At 45.1% G+C, this 17,842-nt stretch overlaps 2 protein-coding genes across 2 annotated transcripts; both read left to right on the top strand.

Moving 5' to 3' along the window:
* The first annotated feature begins 1,615 nt into the window (after positions 1–1,615).
* Positions 1,616–7,711, top strand: LOC125539611 (uncharacterized protein At1g51745-like). The gene is made up of 3 exons (XM_048703106.1): positions 1,616–2,098; positions 4,374–5,386; positions 5,845–7,711. Exons 1-3 carry the CDS (start codon positions 1,872–1,874, stop codon positions 7,146–7,148), a joined length of 2,544 nt encoding a protein of 847 aa, XP_048559063.1. The 5' UTR covers positions 1,616–1,871; the 3' UTR covers positions 7,149–7,711.
* Positions 7,712–8,919: 1,208 nt separating this feature from the next.
* LOC125539612 (wall-associated receptor kinase 3-like) lies at positions 8,920–12,843 on the top strand. The gene is made up of 4 exons (XM_048703108.1): positions 8,920–9,256; positions 9,357–11,037; positions 11,166–11,318; positions 11,448–12,843. Exons 2-4 carry the CDS (start codon positions 10,167–10,169, stop codon positions 12,650–12,652), a joined length of 2,229 nt encoding a protein of 742 aa, XP_048559065.1. The 5' UTR covers positions 8,920–9,256; positions 9,357–10,166; the 3' UTR covers positions 12,653–12,843.
* The last annotated feature ends 4,999 nt before the right edge of the window (positions 12,844–17,842 follow it).

The following is a 17,842-nucleotide window of genomic DNA, read 5'->3' on the forward strand; positions in this document are numbered from 1 at the left end:
CTGTTGACCCATCCCAACTCCCTATGCTCCAGAGTTTTGAAGGGAAAATATTTCCATAACTGTGATTTTATGGAAGCACGGGTGCCTCGCTCAGCATCGACGACTTGGAAGGCGATCATAGCAGGTCGGAAGGCGCTAGAATGTGGCTTGATCAAACGTGTTGGGAACGGTGAATCTATATCCACTTGGTCGGATAGGTGGATCCCAAACACAAGTACTCGTAAGCCAACTGGTCGGACTGGGGTCGATCCGATACCTCGGGTCTCAGAGCTGTTCGATCATGAGACGGGGTCTTGGGATGTCGAACTAGTCCGAAGGAACTTTCTACCATCAGATGGTGCGGCTATACTGAACATACCATTAAGAGCATTCGGAGGTGAGGATTTTTTTGCATGGGATTTGGAGAGGTCTGGTGTTTATTCTGTTAAATCGGCTTATCGTGCTCTAGTGACTCATAATGAGCATTCTGCTCCAGAGGAAGGAACGATAACGGATCCATCATCGTCAGAAAAACATATGTGGACTGCCTTGTGGAAGCTCAAGGTTATTCTCAGAGTAAGAATGTTCTGGTGGCGAGTGTTACTGGGAATCCTCCCGGACTATGCTACCCTACATCATCGTCATATTCGTACAATGGTGATGTGTGATATATGCAAGACAACGATAGAAGACTTGCACCACGCGTTGATTGGCTGTTCTCATGCGGGTCTGTTTTGGAGTGCGGCTCGTGATTTTATGGGAATCAATCTGCCGCTGTTGAATTCGGGCACCTGGGAAAGAGATGTGCTCATGGATGATCAGATTGTGGACCATGACAGAGGTAAAATTATTACAGTCATGCATGCGATTTGGTCGTCGAGGAATCGGTGGACCCATGATCAACCAACTTATGATCCAGTTCACGCGATAAAAACTGTTCCTAATGATCTGCTGCTGCTTGAATTTCCAAAGCCAGGTCGAGGCGTCTTGGGTCTCCAATGGCGTCCTCCTGATGCGGGATGGATTAAGATCAATACGGATGGAGCAATAAACACTGCAGCTTCATGCGCGGGAGGAGGAGGCGTGGCGAGGTCTCATATGTTGTTCATGGGAGCGTGGAGCAAACCTTTTCCAGGAGTGTCAGATCCTTTCGTTGCGGAAGTTTTGTCATTACGGGAAGGAGTTATCTTTGCACAACTATGTGGTTTCTCACAAGTAGTGATGGAGGTGGATTGTTTAGAGGTTGTCAACCTCTGGTCTTCGCGTGATAGTTCGAGATCAATTGTCGCGCCTATCTTAGATGAAATTCGGGAGAAGTCTTTATCTTTTATTTCCTTTTCGCTTAAGTATGTGTCTAGAAAGGTGAACACTTGGCCGATCTGTGTGCCAAGAAGGCTTCCGCCTTATTGGTTTCGGAGTGCTGGCTTGAGGACTGCCCTCCTTTCCTAGTTAACAGCCTCAGGGCTGATTGTAATTACATGCTACTAAGTCAATAAAGCTCCCATAAGTTTCTGCAAAAAAAAAATCGTCTTGGGCCCACATGTCAGTTTTTATTTTATTTTTCGACCGACTTGGCCCTCCTCATCGGTCCGTCAACTGGTCTAGCTGAGCACCTGACAAAACACCTAAACACACGTTTGGACCTTTGGCTCTGTCTTTCCGAGTTCAGACCGTGTGCCCTTCTTCCCTCAAGGAAAAAAAGAAAAAGAAAAAAGACCGCCTTGACCGTGCCCTAGCTCTACCGCCGGCCGGCCCTTCACCGCCGACCGCCGACGTCCCAATCCCGCGCGAGTTGGCTTCAGCCAGCGGCTAAGTTAATCCCACCAGCGTGCCGCACGCCCTGTAGATCCGCCCCTGAGTATTAGGTTAGGTTTGGTGGCGGCCTGGTCGCCATGGGGCGGAGCTCGGGGGGAGAGGGAGGAGGAGGAGAGGGGCAAGGGGAGGTGGATGGAGGCGGAATCTCAGACTGCTCGCCGGGGACCATCGTCTGGGTGCGGCGGCGGAACGGGTCCTGGTGGCCCGGGAGGATAGTCGGGCAGGAGGAGCTCGCGGCGTCGCAGGTGGTGACGCCCAGGACGGGGACTCCGGTCAAGCTACTCGGCCGCGAGGATGCTAGCATGTAAGCTTTCCTACCATTCCCTCTTCTATGTATTTTTTGCCCTAATTTATCTAGATTAAGATAAGAGATTGACCTAGGGTTAGTTGATTCTCAGCTATTCATTAGATAAGGATTTGTTTGGTTCAGGAATGACATGGGGATACTTAGGCACTTTTTGATTCACAGGATTCACAATACATAGGAATAGGAAAAATACAGGATTGGAGTGGCATGCCCACTTGAATCCTATAGGGTTTGCAGGATTCAAAAAATGTAGGAATAGAAAAATACAGGATTGGAGTGGCATGCCCACTTTTTTGAATCCTGTAGGATTAGCATAGAGTATTTGATTTCACAGGAAAAACAAAGAACTGTAAGATGAGGTTGGAGTGGATGCTGGATTTCCAATGAAATGTAGTAGACATTATTCCTTAGGAAAAATTCCTATAAGATTCGATCCTATGAATCAAACGACCAACACAGGAAAAATTCTAAAGGATTATAACCCTCCAAAAATCATATGAAATTCCTTTGGGTTGCCATTCCAAACGCTATTAGATCAACAAACGGGGTATTTTAATCATGGGAACAAACTTTTATAGATACTGCGACTTCCACATGTTTGAATAAATGATTGGATGTTATTTCGGCAATTACTCACTCTAGATTAATAAATGGGCAACAAATGCAAGTGCTAGGCTGAAATAAAACACGCGTGCCAGTCTTGGAATGGGCGTTGCATGAAATAAAAGATGACTAAAGTATGAAACAAAAGTTGATGTACTGATTGGATTCTTCCATGGCAGTGGCAGTTTTTGGGATAGTCTTAAGAGCATTGTGGTAAATACATTAGTTTAGCCTTTTATTTTGTATGTTCTGTGATTCTGTCTATTGGATTTATGGTGTATTGAATTTGAATATTGTAGTCTGATGTAATTCTTGATTTTTTTTAACTAGAGATAATATATAGCTGGTAAACCAATCTATGAATCCTTGGCAACAAGCTCTATAACGAAGTGGAAAAAAGGATTGGTGGATGAATTGGTAGAGAAAAAAAGAAGAACTAGATAGGCACTGGAAAAGCAAAGAAAGATTCTTTGTCCTTGAAAAACCATGCAAGAAGCGAAGCATGTAGATTTCCGTTGCACCAAAGTGCTCAACCAACCTCAAAACTCAGTTTGAAACCTTAAACATAAGGCGGCGCAGAAGCACGGTATTTAGTCATCCCCGACATGGGCGTTTTCTGCTTTTATTCGCGACCTCATGAAAAATATGCATTAACCGGCCTGGCTAGTTATAGTGTGTGCCCAACACTCTTAACCTTGCCACCAAGCTGGCCACACTGATAAAAACTCGTGATAAATACCAACAGAAACAATCTCTAAAATAAACTCTCTTGCCAATTAAATCTCACCACCAGTTCCTGCTTGGTGGACCCCATCCAAACTCATGCAATTCCATGTAAGAACCCTTGTATGCGTCACTCTTGATAGATCGGGTGGTCATGACCGTTGAAATAAAAGGCAACAAAATCTTGTTCTATTCAAACCGACCAGGTCTCATATTTCCTTTTAGATAGCTGCACCCATAACTATCTATATTTCTGATTAGAAAACATTTTTATTCAACCTCATGCACATGCACAACTAAGCCTCTTTCTCATATGCATGCACACATACGTGTTTCTTTTTTACGTGACTATGCTAAAGTCAGGTTCGCTTTAGCTGCTTCTGCTGTGATCGTACACAATCAAAGTCGTGGATACGTTGGACTTCTTCATGTCCAGCAGACTGCAATCGGGCACGAATGCATCATCTTGTCACCTTCCTAATCAAATTTTTGAAAGGACTTTGGCTTGTAGACATCTCTGATTCTTAGGGTTCGTTTTCTACATCAACTTGTGGTGCACAAATAGCACGCTCATACAGTCGATCAACAACGATTGTGGTTGGGGTACACATAGCCTTATCAGATTACATTTTCTTACAAGTTTCACTGACTAATTTCTTGCTTAGATGATTTTATTTATGTAGTAGTTTTCTAGTCACTATTAAATGGATCAGATTCTTGTTTATTCTTCTACTTATTCGTAGATCCCAAGTATGAAAGTATTTCTCCATCTAAGAGTAAGTACATAAGAATGTTAAAGAATTAGTTTCAAGTGAGTGTTTAATTCACAATGATAACAGGCAAACTGCTGATTGCACAGAGTACTCAGTATTACCTGTTAATGATTTGGCTTTCAACAGAGCTTACAGTTTGATTTCTGATTCTTTCTGTTTCCTCTCTTTGTCAGTGACTGGTATAACCTGGAGAAATCAAAACGTGTCAAGGAATTTAGATGTGGAGAGTTTGATGCTTGTATTGAGAAGGCAATGGCTTTTCAAGGAACTCCTGTAAAGAGAAGAGAAAAATATGCTCGTAGAGAAGATGCTATTCTTCATGCTCTTGAATTGGAAAGAAAGCAGCTTGCATTGAAGTACCAGAACCAAGGTTTCAGGGCAGATGACAGCTGCAGTACCCTCCTTGCTGACACAGGGAGGGAGTTTGACGACTTCCCTTCAGAATATTACTCAAGAAACAACGTCCAGGAACCTCAGTTGCATTTGCAAAGCTCAGCATCTCAGCAACGCGTAGATCTCAGCACTACTCGTTATAAAAGCAAAAAGAGTAAAAAACAGAAAGGGGACAACTCTGTTCTCCTTGGTAAAACAAAAGAGTGTGAAGAAAAGTTTATTCATGCTGGTTCAAAAAGAAACTTGTCAGGATCTCTTGCTCTGGAAGCTTCAGGGAACACTCTCAGTAATTACGTCAATGGCTTTTCCAGTTCAGGACATACGCAAGAAGGATCAAATGTAGAGAGCGGTGAGAAAAATACAGCCCTGAAAAAGAGAAGATTAGTGGAAGCTGTTTTTGAAGCATCTGTTGTCAAAAAACATGATAGATGCAGGCCACTTGCTCAAGTTGTACAGAGTAGCGTCAAATTTCCTCGCCCTTTTCAGTGCAATGATGATTCTGGAACTGTTGTAGTTGAAGGAGGTAAGGATCCTTTGCCTGCTATCTGTCAGGCCAAAAGAAGTGCCACATACCTGTCTGCTGATTCTGGTGATGCACATAGCCGTGACTTCATACCTGTTAAGGAAACAATATTAACAGAAGCTCATCGTGAGACGGAAACTTACCTAAAGCAGGAGGATACTCTTCTCGAAGAGCAAACATTTCCGGACTTCGTTGAGAAGCATGAATCTGATCCTTCAATGAGTTTATGTTCAGATACTGAGACAGAAGATGATGCTGAACTTCTGCAAAGTAAGTGCCTCATTGCTACATGCCTCTTCTTTGGATTTTGATTTTGTAAGACACAACAATAAATAATCATGCTCCTGCTTAGGTTGTCAAATATTGATGCCTAATGATATTGTAGGGATGTTGTAGGATCAATTATTGCCGATCATGCAATTATTTAGTTATGCGTGAGTGTGGGGCTGAACTGTTGCAAAAATCGTGTACAGCTCATTTCTACTATGCTACCTAGTGCCGTGTACATCTATTTTGTTGGTGCACTTCTTTTATGGAAGTTTGTTGATTAAACTCTGTGCTTTGAGATATGCTAAGTATACTTGATCATGTTTGTGTTTTGCTACAATAACATACAACCTCCACCTTTGTCTTGAACTTATGATGCTTGATTCCAGTGACTTCCGTACATTTCTTACTGGATATTTGTCCTTACTTGATCGTTTTCCCTTTGTTGATATTATTGGCAGGGTATGCTAAGGTACAATCCCCTGAATCAGATGCATGTGATCCTAATTCCCTCCAGGCTTTTAATAAGTCAAGGCATGCAAATGATATTGATGACGATGATGAGATGAACTTTTCTACTCTTATTCCTCAACAAAACGTCTTACTAGGTGAGGATGGTTCTCCTGAGTTAGGTGTTTCCCAGTGGCATATGAAAGGTAAACGCAACCGGCGCACTGCAGTGAAGAGACCAATGGGGAAGGCGGATGAAAATCTGTCATTAGATAGCTCAAGTAGTTTCATGAAGGGGCTGCTCAAAATGACCAATAAAGGTGACTCTAAAGTTGAGATTATTGATGCGTCAAGCCATCAACCGTTTGGTCAAAGTTTTCCTGAGAACCAAGAAAGGTTGGATTGTGATCGTGATGAAGCAGATTTGGTTGACAAGGCCGCGAATCATTCAGGCGTTAACAGATACTATGGTAAAGATTATCCCTTATCTTCAGAACCTATCAGAGATATTGGACGAAGTTACACTTCTTTCAACGACTGTGAAATTTCTTGCAAGACCTCTTTGCTAAATAAAAATGGCAATCAGATAACCTCTATTGGTCAGAAGGCATGTGGGGAAGGATCTTCATTGTATCAACAAAATCATGGCTCACATCTTGGTTACATTGGGCCGGTGTTGTTTAATGTTGACCTGAAGGTACAGGCTAACTATCAAGGCGAGCATGTCCCATTGGTTTCTTTGATGAGCAGACTGGATGGTAAAGCTATTGTTGGACACCCTATCCAAGTTGGAATTCTTGAAGAAGGTTCAATGGACAGGCTTATTTTGGGCAGTGATCCTGTTCTGGAAAATAGCACAGCAGCACCACCTGCTTGGCCAACAGGCAGAAGGACTGCTATGCCCAGAGTCCCACGTTTGAATTCATCACGAGCAACCTTAGATGGCAATGCCACCGATGAGCAGGGGGTCAAGCATGCAAAGAAAAGCACCACCAGTGTGCGGAGGCCATTTTCTCAGAAATCTCAAAAGAAGCCCTCTGGCTTCAAGAAAGCAAGCTCACCAAGCCAGAAAACCAGACCCGTTTCATCCATTTCCATTGGGAAAAAGCCTCACAGAGAAGGTGGCCAGGCAAAGGCACATAGGCGCAGCGATGTTCTGGGTGGTCTATTGAAATCAGACGAAGCAATTCCGCTGGTCACATGTGTCCCTGCAAAGGTTGTGTTCAGTAGGATAATGGAAGCAGTTGGCAGGCCGTCCCATGCTCTTGCTCACCGTGCTAGAAAGGCCAGTCCTGCGGTACGGGATCCACCGTAGGTCTTTTGGCTATGCTGGTAGTACGAATGGTTGGCATGGCTTGACCTGGCTCAGGCTTGCAGCTGTTGTATGTACATTTCCCAAAGTCCCAAACTGTCGATACATCAAAACCGTTGTTGATCTCTGACTGTCCGTCCGGTGGCTGGTGTGAAGACCGAAAACTGTTTTTGTGTTCAGATGCCGAAGCCTTGGCTGGGCAATCTGATGGAAGGAGCTTTCTTCAACAAAGGGGCAACCAGAGTGGTGGCCAACGTTCGGAACTGGCCACCTCTCTCTTTTGTACTGTGAAGGTGCTGACTTTTGTGTTTGATCATGTATCTACATAGTTTACATATGTTGTTACATTACATACATAGCCAACAGCCCAACAGGTCAATAGTACTATGTTATATGTAGAAGTTTATATCCAGACTTTGGAGTCATTGCTTCACCTGTACAGAAGCATATGTAGGTTAGTGTGTGATACACAGAAGAGCGGCTTCAAATGTTGTGAACACAATCAAAGCTTTCCGGGCAACCTTATCGACCTCAGTATGTCAATAGTTACTATTACAGAATCTGCAGTGCTGTGTTGCTGGCATTGTTGCCATCGTCGTCGTCGTTTGTTGTATTTTTCTTGTTTGAAGCTGCCATGGTATTTTATATCTGTCTGTCCCCCGTGCAAGGTGGGACCAAGTGGTTATTACAAAGAATGCAAAAAATGTGGTTATTACATTCCCTACATCTTTCTGTAAAATATACCTAGGCCGAATCAGTTGGTAGATGTAAATACCACTAGTCTGTGTTTGTGTAGAGCAGCAAATACCTGGAAGTGGCGGACGTGTCTGATCTTGCTGTTAAAACATAGAGCGACATTTGAAATTTTGTGTTTGTTGCTGTGGCTAATTACCATGTGACTGTGAGTAAAATACTTTCCTTTCCTCTTCAAGTCCCAGCCCCCTTGATAACCTAGTGTTTTTCCCTTGTCGAATCCCCTTCGAATCCCTTTTAGGCTTTGTTCGGTTACACCTCCTCACAGGGAGATTGGGGTGGATTGAAGGAGGTTTTGACTTGTAGAGGATGTAATCCCTGCCAATCCCTGTCAAACCTTTCCATTTTCCCTGTCAACCGAACAGGCCCTTATATATAAGCCCGAAATTTCGCAAAGTTCCATTTCCATTGCTGGTGTAACACGGTAGTGTCACGGCTTAGTTCACCTCCATGAAGGGCATGTGCCACTAACAACACAAACGATCTGTAAAATATACCTAGGTTGAATCGGTTGGAAGTTGTAAAAGACCACGAGTCTGTGTTTGTGTAGAGCAGCAAACACATGAAAGTGACAGGCGTGTCCGATCTTGTCGTTTTTAAAGCATAGAGTAACATTTGGAATTTCGTGTTCTTTGCTACGGCTAATTACCCGAGTACCATGTGACTGTTTGTAAAAGTATTTTCCTTTTCTCTCCAAGTCCCAACCCCCTTGATAACCTAGGGGGTTTCCCTTGCCGAATCCCTTTACATATAAGCCCGAAATCTGTAATATGGTACTGTCACGACTCAGTTCACCTCCATTAAGGGTCTGTGTCACTAACACGAATGATTTGTCAGGCAAGTCGAAACACCGTGACACCTTCGACTACGCAACATCGAAGAAGAAATTCGTTTGTGGGTGGTCGGGGCGCTAAGCACTTGGGTTATGCAATGCCGCGATAGTGATGGCTTTTTTCTTGCCTTCTGTTGGACTTTATTACAAACCTTCTCTCTTAATTAATGTAATGGCAAGCCTTTGCCTTGTTTCTTCTTTACAGTTTCAGCATTTCTTTCCAGACCGCTTCAGCCTCCTCTCTGTCCTCCGGAAACCAGGACTCCTCACCCTCGCCACTCGCCGCTTCTCCCACCTCCTCCGCCGCCGCAATGGCAGGGGAAAGCACGGCAGCCACCTCACCGCTCGCATGCGCACCCTCCCCGGTGCCGGCAGACGCACTCCTGCCCACTCCGCCAGCCGCCCAGCGTCCCGAGCAACGCGACCTTGGGACTGGGAGGCTCATATGGGCGGTGATAAGCTGGACTGGAGGTTGCGCGGGGAGGCGGAGCCCGGAGCCGCCGTGCCTGGCGACATGGGCGGCGAGGTAAGAGTCTAGAACCCTAGAATTTTGGCACTACCTATATCTGAATCTGCCACTCGCTCTTCTTCTGAAAAAAAACTGCTACTACCTGTTTCCTCTGCAGTTCCGTTTGTGGATTGCCCTCCTGCTGGCTGGATGGCAGGGGCAATGGATCCTGATCATCTACTGTCCTCTTTTTTACCATCTAGGTAGACCGGGCATGAGGTTTGGTTGTTTAGGTTCAGGCATCGACTGAACTTGGTGAATCCAAACTACTTGACGAGAAGACAAGTACTACTACTCGTAGGCCTGCATACTTTCATCTGAACTTTTAGGTGGCCTGTCACCTATCAGGTGGTGAAATCAATCAATGATACCCATGAGCAATGGTCTGCATGATATTATTTGATATTTGGTGTATATGTACAGACAAAGGCCAGCAGTTTAAAGCATCCCCTCTGGTACCCTGTGTTTGCTTGAAGCATCCACTTGACTTCAGGGAAGGAAATGAGATGGAAAGGGGAAGGGGAAAATGATAACAGGGAATATGGTCGTGCTTATTAGTTAATGGGACAAGTCCACATCGGCACATCTTAGCTGAAGCCTGTTTGTGGCTGTGAGTCTCGAATAGATCACCTTCTTGGCTTCCACTACAGAAACTAGAAACTAGACCACAATAAGTTGAGAAAACGGTGCCCCACTACAGAAACTAGACCACAATAAGATGAGAAAACGGTGCCCCACTACAGAAACTAGACCACAATAAGATGAGAAAACGATGCCCCAGTATTGTCCTACAAGAGAAAATTAGAGTGTACCACGGTAGAGTACCAGAGAACCACGGGCAAGTGTTTGCTAGTGGTTCTTCCTCTCGGTTTCCTGAGAAACTATTGATAAATAGGCGTTTGAGCCTACCGTTTGTTTCCGAAGACCAATGGAGAAGGAGTTGCTTCCCTTTCCTCTCCTGCCATGGCTCCTCCTCACATGCTTCTCTCCATTCTTTGTTCATTCTATGGAATTGAGTACCTCTGCATGCTCAAGTTCCAACATCTCTATCCCTTATCCTTTTGGTGTCCATGGCCAGAGCCCCTCCCCAGCTCAAGGGTTCGAGATCAATTGTACTTCATCTGGTCCTAGGCTTCCCATAGGCAACAACTCAATTAGTATTCTCAACATCTCCTTGCTGGATGGTTATGTGACCATCCTGGCTAGTGCCGCTTCCCGTTCCCCGCAGTGCAGAGGGAACTTTGCTAGCTTCAGCCTTGAGGGGACAAACTTCACCTTCTCCGATACAAGGAACAAGTTCACCGCTGTCGGCTGTAATATGGTGGCCATGCTGGTGAATGGTACCAGTGGTGGTTACAGCGGTGGCTGCGCTTCTTTTTGCTCTAATAATAGCATCGTCGATGGTGCTTGCTCTGGTGTGGCTTGCTGCCAAGCACCAGTGCCAAAGGGGTTGAAGAAGCTGTATTCAGATTTCACAAACATAAACATAACTGCCAGCCTCAGCAAGTATACTTCAGCATGTGCTGAGGCGTTCATCGTGGAGCAGAACTCCTATGCTTTCGCTACTGCTGACCTGAAGATCATGAACAACTCAAATAAAAGCCCTCCTCAGTACCGGCATGTTGTTCTTGAGTGGTCCATAGATGGTGGCAGCTGTGAGGAGGCAAGCCGCTCTGCATCATATGCTTGCAAGGAGAATTCTTACTGCTATAACTCGTCTAATGGGATTGGATATCGCTGCAATTGTACCAACGGGTTTCAGGGGAACCCATACCTGCAAGGGCCTGGTGGATGCCAAGGTAATGAACACGTATGTGCTTATATTTTCTGACTTTTTTTGTTTCCTCAGTTTTTGTTTTCCAGCTTAATAATCGGCAAGAACTACCCATATCTGATATCTGTTTGGTTCCATGTGACTGTCGGCAAGATATCGATGAGTGCTTCCTTGGAAATCCATGCACACATAGCTGCATCAACGTGAAGGGCGGTTTCAACTGTACTTGCCCATCAGGGATGAGTGGTAATGGCCGAAAGGATGGAAGTGGCTGCAATGGAATTGGCACGCTGCAGATTTCAATAGGCAAGTTTCTGAAGCCCTATCTCACTGCTTTGTCATGCGATGGATGTTTACACTGTACAGGAGGCATGTTGAGTTAGATTAATGCTTGACCAAATAAATAATCCTCCGAGTTTTACTGTGCCTTTGCAGTTGTGGGACTAGCTCTGCTACTGCTTCTCCTTGTTTTCAGTTTCTGGACTCACTGTCTTTTTAAGAGGAGAAAGCTTGCAAAGAAAAGACAGAGATATTTTATGCAGAATGGTGGTGTGTTACTGAAGCAGCAGATGCTTTCTCGGAAGGCACCGCTGCGGATATTTACCTCAGGTGAGCTTGACAAGGCAACCAACAAATTCAGCGATAGCAATATTGTTGGCAGAGGTGGATTCGGGACAGTCTACAAAGGTATATTATCGGATCAAACGGTTGTAGCAGTCAAAAGGTCGCAGCGGGTTGATCAGAGCCAGGTGGAGCAATTCGTGAATGAGCTGGTCATTCTTTCACAAGTGACCCACAAGAATGTGGTTCAGCTACTAGGCTGCTGTCTCGAGGCAGAAGTTCCCTTATTGGTCTATGAATTTATCACCAACGGGGCCCTTTTTCATCATCTTCACAATACATCAATCCCGATGTCGTGGGAGGACCGCCTGAGGATTGCAGTTGAAACAGCATCGGCACTTGCATACTTGCACTTGGCTGCAAAGACGCCAATCGTCCACAGAGACGTCAAGTCATCGAACATACTTCTTGACACAAGCTTCACCGCAAAGGTGTCCGATTTCGGCGCGTCAAGGCCGATACCCCGCGATCAGACCCATGTGACGACCTTGGTGCAGGGCACACTAGGGTACATGGACCCTGAGTACTTCCAGACAAGCCAGCTGACCGAGAAAAGCGACGTCTACAGCTTCGGTGTGGTGCTCATCGAGCTACTGACAAGGGAGAAACCAATATGTGGCGGACAGATGGACGAGGTGAGAAGCCTAGCGATGCATTTTAGCACGATGTTCCATCAGAACCAGTTGCTGAAGATTGTAGACTCTCAAGTGGCCGAGGAAGCTGGAATGCGGCATGTCAAAACGGTCGCGCAGCTGGCTTTGCGATGCTTGAGGCTGAGAGGTGAAGAGAGGCCGAGGATGATTGAGGTTGCGGTTGAACTTGAAGCGCTGAGAAGACTGATGAAACAACACTCTGTTCTGAAGAGTGAAGAAGAAGAGCCTCTACTTCCTTTGCTTCGAGACTTGAGCTGCCGCGGGGAGATGATTTTCGATGCGCAGTTGAGTTCGGGCCATGATGGAATTGCCAAGGATGAAAGTATGGAGATCATTCTACTCCCGTCCGGCGACCTCTCATGTTAGGTCTTTCATAGTAATGATCTGTTCAATTGTGTTTAGCTGCTAGTCGTAGAAACTCATAGTAGGGTTATACCAGGGAACTGTTGGCTAGTTTTTTTCTTTCTCCATATCTATCTAGTACACCCCTATTTTCGACCTGTTTGTAGGTCAAGAAATGACTCAGCTAAATTTACACCACTGGGATTTCATTTTCACCGAAACTTGAGATACGAATCATGCTGAAGTCTTGCGTTCCTTGTAAAATTTCTGTGTGACATACAGAGTTTTTCATTTGCAGAGGGGTAAGTTCCCATGAATTAGGCGTGACAAATGTGTGAGAAGACGGCACCTGTCCTGTATGCATCCAAAAATGAACCAAATTCGTCCTGGATGAACATACATTTTCATTTTGACGGGCGGTTGGTACTTGGCGCTATCATGGCAGACCGAGGTGGCGACGACGGAGAGAAGACGGCACGCGCGACTGGGCTCTGGTGGCTTTGGACTTTGTTTGGGAGGAGGGGCGCCTTGCCTTACCCTGTGGGCTGTGGAAAATGAATGGATGGCTTGACCTTGACCGTGACCGTGACCCTGAATACATTTTTTTTTCTGAGAGAGACCCGTACGAATGCTTTTGACACGGCTCCAGCGACATCGTGCCACGATGCAAAGAAAAAGAAGAGCATTTGCCGGTCAAAAGGGTTGCTGTTTCTTCTTCTTTTATAACCACAAACCTTACAAAAATATTCTTACAGAAATTTGAAAAATACATCAAGCTCTTTTGTTCGGGATGCCGAAATCTTCTTCCTCATCCAGTTTCCTATGAATACCAACGGCGCCATTGCCTTTTTCTGTTCCCCCCTTGTGGAGCCAAGCAGAGGCGGAGCCAGAATTTTATGAAGCCTAGGGCTAAAACTAAGCGGCTATAAATACGCTAACGAACACTAACTTGAAAAAGAATTCCTCACAGGCTAGTAGCCTACCAAAACGTCTAATATGTAGGAATGAAGGTAGTAAAAATGAAATGAAAGTTGACTAGCGCAATTCAATCTAGTAGCCTACCAAAACGTCTAATATTTTGGAATGAAGGTAGTTATAATGAAACAAAAGTTGACTAACGTAGTTCAATTTAATATCATCAACTCGTTGATTTTGTCTCATACAAAAGAACTATGGACAATTAGTTGATACGACCAACAAGAGATACCTTATTTATCTGTCCAACTAGTCGCGGAGATGGAGCAGAACAGGAGGAGAAATAGGAGGGCTGCTCCTGCTGTCAAAAAGTAAATAAATAGGAGGGCTGCCCCTATGATGCGAGATGATCTAGAGAGTGCTTCCTCCGTTCCAAATTACTCGTCGCAGAAATGGGTATATCTAGAACTAAAATACATCTATATACATTTATACCTGTGACAAATAATTCGAAACGGAGTAGTAGGTCCAGACGTCCGATCTGTCGAGCAGGAAATGCGTGGGGCGGCGCAGGAACGTTCTGATCGACCGGGCATCAGGCGAGAGATGAAAACACTAGCGATTTTTTGCCCTAAAAAAGGAAGACACTAGCGATTGATTCCTTTGGCGATTCGTGCGTCCTCGGAGTTCGGTGGGCTGAGAAGCTATGTGGGCTTTTTGTTTTATGAGAAATAGAAGCCATGTGGGCTGAGAGGCATGGGGCTGAGTGAGCACGCCTATGGCTGAGCCTGTATAGGGCTACAAATCTGATCAAAATTCCTATTAGATGTACGGCACTAGCTGGGCCGCCCCTGGAACCAAGAATGCCTTTGCGGGTCATGCATTTTATTCAGTGTATCTCTGTGTAGAACTATTGAATGAACAAGTCAAAAAACCAATACTCCCTCCGGTCCTTTTTACTCCGCATATTAGCTTTATCTGAAGTCAAAGTTTGCTAAGTTTGACCAAATTTATATTAGAAAATATTAACATCTATAACATCTAATAAATATAATATGAAAATATATTCCGAGATGGATCTAATAATAAATGTGTTGTTATGTGAATGTTAATAATTTTTTGTATAAACTTGATCAAAGTTGGATGAGATTGACTTTAGCCAAACCTAATATGCAGAGTAAAAAGGATAGGAGGGAGTATTTCTCAACGATTGCAAGAAGAAAAAAAACATGTTTTCGTCCTTTTGGGCTTCACAGTTTTCAGTGTCACAGGCCTCACCTCCACGACGGGCCTAACTCAGACTCAGACTCAATGCGTAAGTAATGAAATGATCCGTGATATCAGGCCTCTCTCCCTCTCTCCAAAAAACAGAAAACAAAAAACTTGGGCTTCTCGCTGCTTCTTCCATCTCCTCTTCCTCTGTCGCAATGGCACGGCAGGCAACACCCCCCCCCACAGCGTCGCAGCGCGTGCCTCAGCCGCGATGCCCTCCCGGCGGCCGCAATGCCGCCTACCCCACCAGCCGCCCCGCGCGCCCTCCCTCCTCGACACCGTCTTCGCCGAGGCCAGGGGACGGACTGTCAGGCCTGAACCTGCAGGTGTCGATAAGATTCAGTTATCCAACGATCGGGAGGCCTCCTCGCAATATCGCTTCGTCGTGAGCCGTTGATTCCCTTAATGTACCGTTATACAGTAATTACTGTTACTTTTCACATGTCGGTAACTATTCGCCTATATAACCAGTCGGGATGTGGTTGGCGTGAATCATCTCTCTCTTTTCCAGACTCGCCTCGATGGCTTGCGATATACTCCAACATTAAATCAATAGCAAATATATACAGATCTGAGACTTTCCCAGCACCAAATCCTCTTGATTTACTCGCTAAATTCGCATAGGTATAGATCGGTCCTAACAAATGGTATCATGAGCCATAGTTCTTCGGCAGATTCATGCTCCGATGGGGAATTTTTTTCCAGATCGGTGATTCCCACCCTTCTTCGTGAGCAGTGACGGCGGCAGGATTTTCTGGTGGCATTGGCGGGGGGGGGGGGACCGGTTGGGTGATGCTGGCGGCGGCGAGAATTCAGGCACAGATCGGCCAAGCGGAAGCGGTTGTTCGAGCACACTGCTTGAGCGGTAAAATTCCGTGTTCCAGCGTTGATCCGTGTGCCAAGGAGGCGTGGATCGCGACGGCGGCAGGATTCGAGGTTTGGGGAAGGGTTCCTGGTGATCCAGAGGTAAAATTCCATACCCACACCTTGGATCAAGGAGATGGAGAGAGCCAAGGCAATAGAAGATGCAGATCTGCAAGAGGTGCTAGCAATTGATGATGATTTTGCAGTTTTACAGAAGGACAGCATGGAGATGCAAGTTCAGGTATCCAAGTTGCAAGACGAGGTGCAGTCCATCGACTCTAAGCAAGGAGAAATTGAAAAAACCGTGGGCACAATAGAACAAGTGGTCTCGGATCTTGGCAAACAATTATCTGCCATCAGTAATGTGCTGACCTCTCTGGTAAAATCAAGCCAAGCAACACAAAACCTTGACCGACCGTCCAGTTCAGCAGAGGTAGTGAGGTCTCCTACGCTTCATCAGGAACAAAATCAAGAACATGGAGCGAGAATGGAGCAACTGAGGAAACAACTAGCAACAGAAAAGGAAAAATCAAAGCAATTAGAAGATATGCAGCTCCACAACTTACCTCCTATCAGGACTAATAGACCAGCAGTTCCTCCTGGATTCCATAACCAGGGCAGACAAGACGCAGCTAGTCAGATGGGAACTCCAGTAACAGGCAGAAACAAGGAATATACTCCTGCATTCAATCAAATATATCAACAGAACAGGGATATGCAGTTATGGAAGGGGTACTATAAAACATATGAACATGACATGCAAGCTCAGTTCATGAAATCTATTACTAGAGGGCCTAAGCTGGTTTTCCCTAGATTTTCTGGCACATATCCTGTAGGCTGCATAAGGCAATGCAACAAATATTTCCAAATGTCTGGGGCACCTGAAGAGTATAAAGTATCTCTAGCTCAGATGTACATTATTGATGAAGCAGATACTTGGTTGAGAAGGTCTTGTCTCTTAAATAAACAGTTGAACTGGAAACAATTTGGAGCTGAAGTGGTAAAAAGGTTTTCTAAACAGGGGACTTATGATCTAACAGAAAAGTTTACTAGTCTGAAACAAATCAACAATACAGTATCAGCTTACACTAAAGAATTTGAAGATTTGATGGCAGAAGTACAAGAAGGAAATCTTGAGCTAGGAGAGATGTGGTTTGTCAGATGTTATGTGAATGGTTTAAGAGATGGAATTAAGTTTCAAATCAGGCCATTAAGACCACAATCACTCACAGATGCATATTGTTTAGCAAGAGAGATTGAACCTAATCATCCTCCTATGTCTACAACTGTGAAGAAACAAGGTTTTACTTACACCAACTATTATCAGAAAAATAGTGGGGGAAGTACCAACAAAGAAAACACTGCTGTTGTTCTTGTGCAACAACTTACAATCAATCAAAACACTGAAAACTCTACAGGCAATGTTCAGAAACTAAGAAAGGTGGGTGAATGTTGGAGATGCGGAGATAAATGGGTACATGGCCACAAGTGCAAACTTATACCAAATGTCCACCTCTTGCAACAAGAAGCACCAGAAGAAATGCAGTTAAACTTTGAAGAAAACCTTTCACAGGAGCAAGAAGAAACAACAGAAACACAAGAACACGTAATGTTTGTTGGGGAACGTAGTAATTAAAAAATATTCCTACGTACACGCAAGATCATGGTGATGCATAGCGATGAGAGGGGAGGGTGTCGTCCACGTACCCTCGTAGACCGTTAAACGGAAGCGTTATGACAACATGGTTGATGTAGTCGTACATCTTCACGATCGACCGATCCTCAGTACCAAACGTACGGCACCTCCGCGTTCAGCACACGTTCAGCTCGGTGACGTCCCGCGAACTCACGATCCAGTAGAGCTCGAGGGAGAGTTTCGTCAACACGACGGCGTGGTTACGATGTTGATGAAGCTACCATCGCAGGGCTTCGCCTAAGCACTGCTACGATATGACCGAGGTGGATTATGGTGGAGGGGGGCACCGCACACGGCTGGGAGAGATCAATGATCAACTTGTGTGTTCTAGGGTGCCCCTGCCCCCGTATATAAAGGAGCAAGGGGGGAGGCCGCCCATCCCTGTAGGGCGCGCTAGGAGGAGTCCTCCTCCTCCTAGTAGGAGTAGGACTCCCCTCTTTCCTACTCCTACTAGGAGGGGGAAAGGA

The sequence above is a fragment of the Triticum urartu genome, chromosome 2 (assembly GCF_003073215.2).
Source record: "Triticum urartu cultivar G1812 chromosome 2, Tu2.1, whole genome shotgun sequence".
Classification (NCBI taxonomy): Eukaryota; Viridiplantae; Streptophyta; class Magnoliopsida; order Poales; family Poaceae; genus Triticum; species Triticum urartu.

Bases quoted from the DNA above. Each gene is read 5' to 3' on its own strand.
- LOC125539611 (XM_048703106.1), top strand. From the start codon at position 1,872: ATGGGGCGGAGCTCGGGGGGAGAGGGAGGAGGAGGAGAGGGGCAAGGG. The intron at 2,099-4,373 runs GTAAGCTTTCCT...TCTCTTTGTCAG, and splicing joins GGCCGCGAGGATGCTAGCAT to TGACTGGTATAACCTGGAGA. The intron at 5,387-5,844 runs GTAAGTGCCTCA...TATTATTGGCAG, and splicing joins TGATGCTGAACTTCTGCAAA to GGTATGCTAAGGTACAATCC.
- LOC125539612 (XM_048703108.1), top strand. From the start codon at position 10,167: ATGGAGAAGGAGTTGCTTCCCTTTCCTCTCCTGCCATGGCTCCTCCTC. The intron at 11,038-11,165 runs GTAATGAACACG...ACTGTCGGCAAG, and splicing joins AGGGCCTGGTGGATGCCAAG to ATATCGATGAGTGCTTCCTT. The intron at 11,319-11,447 runs GCAAGTTTCTGA...GTGCCTTTGCAG, and splicing joins CACGCTGCAGATTTCAATAG to TTGTGGGACTAGCTCTGCTA.